The sequence below is a fragment of the Orycteropus afer genome, unplaced genomic scaffold, assembly GCF_000298275.1.
Source record: "Orycteropus afer afer isolate SDZICR_OR568_19922 unplaced genomic scaffold, OryAfe1.0 scaffold00810, whole genome shotgun sequence".
Taxonomy (NCBI): domain Eukaryota; kingdom Metazoa; phylum Chordata; class Mammalia; order Tubulidentata; family Orycteropodidae; genus Orycteropus; species Orycteropus afer.
Genome location: NW_006922397.1, coordinates 410,720 through 418,572, shown reverse-complemented (window position 1 = coordinate 418,572; position 7,853 = coordinate 410,720). Strand labels below are relative to the sequence as shown.

The following is a 7,853-nucleotide window of genomic DNA, read 5'->3' as shown; positions in this document are numbered from 1 at the left end:
GAAGACAAAAGAAGAGTTGATACTTTTGAGGTGGGTGTTAGCGAAGAGTGCCAAAAATATTATGGACTTCTAAAAGAACTAACAAATCTGTCCTGGAGGAAGTGCAGCTGAAAAGCTACTTGGAATCAACAATGGACAGACTTCATTTCACCTACTGTAGTCATGTTGTTAGAAGGGACTATTCTCTGGGTAAGGATGTCATGCTTATTAAAGTGGAGGGTCAACAAAAGCAGACGGTCTTCAATAAGATGTATTGATGTGGTGGCAGCAGCAATGGACTCAGGTATATTAGAGATTATGAAGCTGGCACAGGATCAGGCAGTGTTTCATTCTGCTGTACATAAGGTTGCTATGAATCAGAGACCACTTGACCGCACATAACAACAACATCCCTAGAATTGTTTAATCACATTGTAACGGTATATTAAAATCTTTGTGTTAAGTCCAAAATGTTTCCCACAATTTCTGTAGAATTTTATAATCTTATTACCAAAGAATGATGTTACAATACTGCTGCCTCACTAACATCTGCTGTTTGTTGTTTGTTTTGATCATAGACATCTGTCTTAGTGCTACTATAACAGAAGCACCAGAAATGAATGGCTTTAACACAGACGACATTGTTTTACAGTTTAGGAGCGAGAAGTGCAAATTAATAGTCCCAGCTCTAAGAACTGGGTGAAGGCCTGTAGACCTTGAGCTTCAGCTGTGCCTCTTGGCCCAGGCCCAATGGAGCTGTAGGCTCCTTCTAACTCATGCAGCCACTGGCTACTGAGGATGACAAACCCAAATTTGGCAGGTAAAATGTCATAATTACAAGGTAAGGAGGCAACTTGGTGGGCCACTGGTTCAAGTACAGGTATTAGAGATGAAAGTTAAGACAAATGCGGGATCCTAAACTTGCCAAAAATCTTAAGACATTTCCCAAAGCATATATACTGGAAGCAGGGCACCTTCTGAAGGTAATTCCCTTTCAACTACTTAGCTGCTTACATCAGATTCCACCCTAGACATAATTAAAATACCATTGTGGCTAATAATTACATTCAGCAGTCGCATCACTCAAAGTCATGGCCCAAATAAGTTGACACAAACCCTTAACTATCACAGCTTCTCAGTGGGAGGTAAAGTGATAGCTCATTACAGATTTGATTTAAAAATTTACCTGAAGACTAATAACACTGAATATCTTTATATGTGCTTGCTGGCAATTTCTATTTTTCTTTGATGACATGTTATACTAATCCTTACCTCATGTTTTCATTGGGTTGTTTTGTCTTTTCATTGTCAAGTTTGAAGAGTATTTTTATACCTTAGATTTTAAGCCTATATATGGAATATATTTACCCAAAAATATACCAATATGCACACTGTCACCTCATTTCTTAATAAATACTTTGGTACACAAAGGTTTTAATTTTGATGATTTTCCATTGGTTTGTTTTGTTTTGGATTGCTTGTACTCTTGGTGTCACAGCCAAGAATGTTTTTATTTTGTGAGTAATTTTATAGATGAATTTCAGATACGATTATTATTAAAATATATTCAAAAGTCTATTGTGTAATGACATGTAAATAAATGAGCTCAAAGACGGATTTTATTAATTTAAAAAATTAGATATAATAATTAAAAATTGCATAAACAAGTACCAGTTTCAGGAATTTACAAAATTTTGACATTGGATAACTCTAAAAAAATGAGGCTGTGTTTACTGAGGCTTTAAGTTAGCACATTTCCCAAGCCACCTTTTCCAGGCTTCCTTTACCTCATTGTTCCTCAGACTATAGATGAGAGGGTTCAGCACAGGAGTGAAGATTGTGTAGAAAGCTGACACAACCTTATCATGGTTAGCTGATCTGTAGGATTTGGGTGTCATGTAGATAAAAATGGCAGCCCCATAAAAGAGTCCCACCACAGCCAAGTGTGACGAACATGTAGCAAAGGTCTTCTTGTGGGTTTCTGTAGAACGCATGCGGATTACAGCAGCTACAATGAAGCTGTAGGAGGTCAGGATGAGGGAGAAGGGCACCAAGAGCATTAACACACAGCAGATGTACATGGCATTTTCAAAGACAGAAGTGTCAGCACAAGCCAAGCGCACCAGCATGGGGGCTTCACAGAAGAAATGATTGATCTCATGTGTATTGCAGAAAGGAAAGCTCAGGGCAGTAACTGCCTGCAAAAGTCCATCAGCTGCTCCCAAGAACCAAGACCCCATGGTCATTTTCAGGCAAAGTGGCCAGTTCATGAGAATGGGATATCGTAGTGGGTGACACACAGCCACATAGCGGTCATAGGACATGGCTGCCAGAAGGAAACATTCTCCACCACCCAGGGTGAGTAAGAAAAAGATTTGTAAGCCACAGCCTGCAGGGGAGATGGACTTCTTGCCTGTCAGAAAGCCAGATGCCATTTTGGGCACAATGGTGACAACCAGCATCAAGTCCATGAGGGAGAGCTGGCTCAGTAGAATGTACATTGGCGTGTGGAGTCGGTGGTCCCTGTGAATCAGGAGAATCATGAGGATATTGCCCATCAGGGAAGCAATAGCTATGGTCAGTATCACAATGAAGAGAAAGAGATGGGACCTTGTGTGCTTAAAGAGTCCCAGGAGAATAAAATCTGAGGTGTCATTTTTCTTCTCCATGGTTTCTACTGGAATGGCACTGCATAAGGAAAGTTAAATAAGGAAGGTTTTGCACCATTTAAAAATCTCAGTTTGACTGTATAACTTTCTGTACTGTACTATGTATTTGGAATCCAGGTTGCTGATTCAAATCCCAACATTCCCAGTCATAATGGTCCATCTTGGTCTATAATTCCATCTCTAAATACCTCAACATTGTTAATATTTCAATGTAAGCCAATACACCCCTTCAAAAAATCAATTAAATTTAAATCAAATTGATCTAAATTAGATAATAGATGAAAAGAGATAAAATGACACCAGAAAAACATGCGTTCTCAGTTGTTAAGGACTAAGGAGTTACATCTGGTCTTCTCAATTACAATTGTATAACTATTTTTGTACTTTTGTAATGTATACTGAGACCAAAATTAACCAGTTTAGAAAATAAACCACAGAGTCTGTCATTTGCATTTTCTTGTATCACAGATAATTTATATCCAGTTGTTAGAATTCTAAATATATTCACATTTTTTTAATAAGAAAGATTTGATTTATTGTCATAGATTATGGTCAAAGATCATAGACTGGAAGAGATGATTAACCTGTAAACAAAATATGTCATTCATAGAAAAATAATAATCTCTAATATAATGAATTAAATATTGTTTTGTTCCTCTCATTAAATAACACTGCCATTGAGTCAATTTCTACTCATAGCAACTGTGTAAGATTGAGTAGAAATGCTCCATTGGGCTTCATAGGCTGTAAATCTCTAAAGGAGCAACCTATATCATCGACCTCCTGTGAAGCTGTCTTTGGATTTGAACCATTGATCTTTTGGTTGGCAGTCAATTGCTTTAAGCACAGCACCACCAGAACTGCTTTCCTTTCATTAGGTAACTGTTTTTATTCACCTGAGTTTTACAACTTAGATATTTTGATACATGACTCCCTGTTCTGAATTCTGTGCTATTTACTTATCATACTTGTTGGAAAATAAACTTTCTTTCCTTCAATTTCTAGGACTTGTTGCCATGGCCCACACAAAATTTCCAATCACACAATTTACTGCAACGGAGATGGAGAGGGTACAAGCCAAATATAAAAGGCTATCATAACAGGAGTACGATATGAAAAGAAAATCAATAAGAGTAATAAGGAGTTAGGTGGTTAAAAGAACAAGAAAATGATTTTAAAAGGTTTGGTAGCATAGTGCCTAAGGCACTTAACTGCTAACCAGAAGGCTGGTGGTTCAAACCCACCAGCCACTCCTTGGAAGGAAGATGGGGCAATCTACTTCCATAGTGATACTGCCTTTGACACCCTAGGAGGGGTCGCTATGAGTTGGGTCTGACTTGACAGTACATAACAACAAAAAACAACAGCATAATTATCAGTTGCAGGCAAAATATCAAATAGTTTTGGAAAGAAAAACAACTTGGTTAATTTATTTTCTTTTGTATCCAATTTATATTTGTGTACTATATTTCTGGGATTGATTTAAATTTTACTGTGTGTGTGTGTTGAATATGTGTGCATATATATATATGTATATGTAGATATATAAAATAATACATTTTCTTAAGTAGAGACAATTGAAATGACTTAACCTACAGAAATGAGTATAATTCTTTCTGAAGCAGTTGCAGTTGGGAGCTGTTATACACAAAGTATAAGAAGAATTCAGCAGTTTTTCAGTTCTTTAATTCCAAACTAATAACAAAATTTAATAACTCAGAAATAGAAGAACAGAGTAAGTCATTTCTCTCTTTCACCGATAGAGAGTACATGAATTCACAGCCTCTGTGGGATGGACAAAGTGATTTCATCCAAAGCTTTCAAGACATCATAATCTCTGAACTGTAGTCTAGAGTTTGTCTGGTCATAGACGATTGTAGGCACAGAGATGGTGATGACAGTTTTTAATCTGTTAGGGTTTTTTTTTTTTTTTTTTGAAAATAGACTTCTACTATAGTATTTAGGTGGCAAACAGAGGCCTTCTCTTAAAACAGCCATATCACAAGTAGTTGGTCTCTGACATGACATTCAGATTTGAACTGACACAACATATAATAACAAAAACATCCTTGAGATTGTTTATTAAGCACTGAAGATCAGATAAATAAACAATCTTTACTTAATCAAGTTTTTGCCAATCCTTGCTAATTAACTTGACTTTCTATCTAGTATATCCGTATCCTCCTTTTATATACTATTTAAAGTATCTTTTTCCTGTTGTTACCGTAGGCCCCTAATCCCTTGCAGGATTCCTTTGCCTCTATTATGTCTTCAAACAGATTCATCCTAATGATGAGGAGATGTATGGCTAATAGAAAAATAGACTTGGAATAAGAAGTCCTGGAATTAGAGTAATTTCTGTCATTTTCTCACTATAACATGAGAGAGACTATAGGTACCCTTGTTTTTATTTTTGTCTAAAACTGAAACTTATGTTTTATACTACAAAACTACTAAACATCTTGCTCCAATAAAGAAAATATATCTTGTGTATGAAAGAGTTTTGAAATATTTTACATGTCTTTTTTTAATGTTCAAACATTATTTTCATTTTAAATCTTAAAATGACAGCTTAAATCATATGCTGCCATTTTTTTCCACATAGCAAGCAGTTTGGAGAGTTTTAACAAAAAATGTCAATATGATCATTTGAGTTAATGTTGACAACCTGGACATACCAAATTAGCTGAATGCAAAATGTTTTCTCATTTTACAATTTGGACAGGCACAAAATACATAATAATTGAAACTTTTGTGGTAGCTGTTTAAGTACTAAAAAAGGGAAATAAACAGAATCAAGTCTTTGTCAAACTTTTTGAGTTTGCTTGGCTTTCTAACTCAGATGACACTGTTTTTCAAAGTTAACAGAATCTAAGAGATTATTTTTTTGAGAAATAAATATTCTACAGAAATAGATATATACTTGCATGGCAGGGATAAGCATACATCAATATATCTAATAGCAATATAATTAAAATTTTGAACCATGTCTTTTTACTTTAATTTAGTAGTTAATAATATAGATAGGTAGTTGACAGCTAGCTAGCTAGATGATGGATAGATAGAGCTGTATTACCTTTTGCTGCACAAAAAGTATGCTGCTATTACTGTAATAAAAGTGCTTGAAGTGCTGTGTTGTTGTTATGTGCCATCGAGTGGGACCCGACTCATAGAGACCCCTCCTTGGGTTTCTTAGGCAGTATCACTATGGAAATAGATTGCCCCATCTTCCTTCCAAGGAGTGGCTGGTGGGTTTGAACCGCCAGCCTTCTGGTTAGCAGTCAAGTGCCTTAGCCACTATGCTACCAGAGCTCCCTCGAAGTGCTGTAGCAGTCAATAAATTTAGTTCAAACGTTATTTGACCATATTACTTAATTATTTCCTAATGCAGCCTTGGATATTTCAAAGTTTTATTTTTAATGAACTTTTTTTTTTCATTGTGAATATACCGCTACATTTAGTTACTAAGCTAGACAGAGATTGCCCAATCTATCTTCTGAGAGTGGCTGGTAGATTTGAACCACCAGCCTTCTGGTTAGCAGTCAAGTGCCTTAAGCACTAAGGTACCAAAGTTCCCAAAAGCTATACTTAAACATAATAATTAAGAAACTGTGAATAGATGCTTACAAACATTCCTTCTTTATGTGGATTGAATTAATATTAAGCTATTAAATAACTTATGCTACATGCATGTGAAAGGTGGACAACCAATAAGGAAGAGCGAAGAGTTGATGCCTTTGAATTGTGGTGTTGTTGAAGAATACTGAAAATACCATGGACTGCCAGAAGAATGAACGAACCTAGCCTGGATGAAGTACAGCCAGAATGCTTCTGAGAAGTGAGAATAGTCAGACTTTACCTACTTTGGTCATATTGTCAGAAGGGACAAATCCCTGAGAAGGATATCGTGCATGATAAGATAGAGAGGAAGTGAAAAAGAGGAAGTCCCTCAACTAGATGAATTGACACAGTGGCTACAATGATGGGATTGAGCATAGTAAGGATTGTGAGGATCCACAGGATCTGTTAGTGTTTCTTTCTGTTGTACATAGGGTCGCTATGAGGTGGAGTTGAGTCAATGGCACCTAACAACAACACAATAATTAACTAGGATAGCTGTAATTGAGTGCTTTAAATAATCAATTTCATTATTATTATTATTTTTTCAGTAATCAGAGAAATAGGTGATGGATATTTTTCTACTGCACATGCATACATAATTCAGAAAAGGAGGCAATTCCTTTTCATTATCTTTAAAGTAACAGTATAACTTTTCTTATTTTCTTTATTTATTCTAGGCCCTTGTTTGGAACGTATCTATGCAATGTTGTGTCTATTAATTTGTAAACTATGCCCTTTGTGATGACATTGTAAGCTCAAGTAGAGAAACATTCTTCTGGACTATTTGAGTTTCATTCCACACTCTCCTTTTTCCTTCTTTCTGCCATCTGCCCTGCACAAACTTAGTGTGTCCACAGATATTGAAATAACATATTCAATTTTTAGAAATAACCTGTGGTCATTAAAAAAAAAATCTGCTAATAGGAACTCAATCATTTGACTGAATTTGCTGCTTATTTAAGAACAGATTTTGGCTTGCAGATTTCATGCCGACATAGTCCATGTCTCACATTTTCATAATATCATATAGAAAATAAGATTCATGCTATATAATTTGTGGATGACATGTTAAAATGATTACTTTGCAACTCAAAACCAACATGAAAAATACCAAAACCACAACAGCTATCAGTAGTTTGAGAGGAAATCTAAAATAGTGGAAGCCTAACTGAACAAAAGTAGACTCACCTCTGTAGTGCTGAATCATTGTCAAGAAGACATGTATACAGTAACCAATCCTTTGATAAATATATTACAACTGTTTATTTATACCAGTGTTGAAGATATTATTTTGTATTTTTGGACTCATGCCATACTTATTTAAAAGCCCTATTTGACCCTTAAAAAGATTTGGCACTTACACAATCCCTTCCCTCAAGAAATGTCACCTTAATTGGACAATCAACTTTGGAAATGGTAACAGAGATTTTAAAGGTGTCTTAAGGGGTAAGTTTCTGCCATGAACAAATTTAATGTCCAGGTTCTAGTAACAGTTAAAGCACCATGAATGGGGAGGTGAACACATGGGACACTGTTAAAGATAAGAAATGCAAGGCACTGGAATGGACAAAGGCGAAAGCTGGC

General features: G+C 35.8%; 1 protein-coding gene across 1 annotated transcript; it reads right to left on the bottom strand.

Annotated features, from left to right (window-relative positions):
* Positions 1-1,709: 1,709 nt before the first annotated feature.
* LOC103211882 (olfactory receptor 2T33-like) lies at positions 1,710-2,648 on the bottom strand. Its single transcript, XM_007957859.1, has one exon. The coding sequence runs from the start codon at positions 2,646-2,648 to the stop codon at positions 1,710-1,712; it is 939 nt and encodes a 312-aa protein (XP_007956050.1).
* Between the last annotated feature and the right edge of the window lie 5,205 nt (positions 2,649-7,853).

Bases quoted from the DNA above. Each gene is read 5' to 3' on its own strand.
- LOC103211882 (XM_007957859.1), bottom strand. From the start codon at position 2,648: ATGGAGAAGAAAAATGACACCTCAGATTTTATTCTCCTGGGACTCTTT.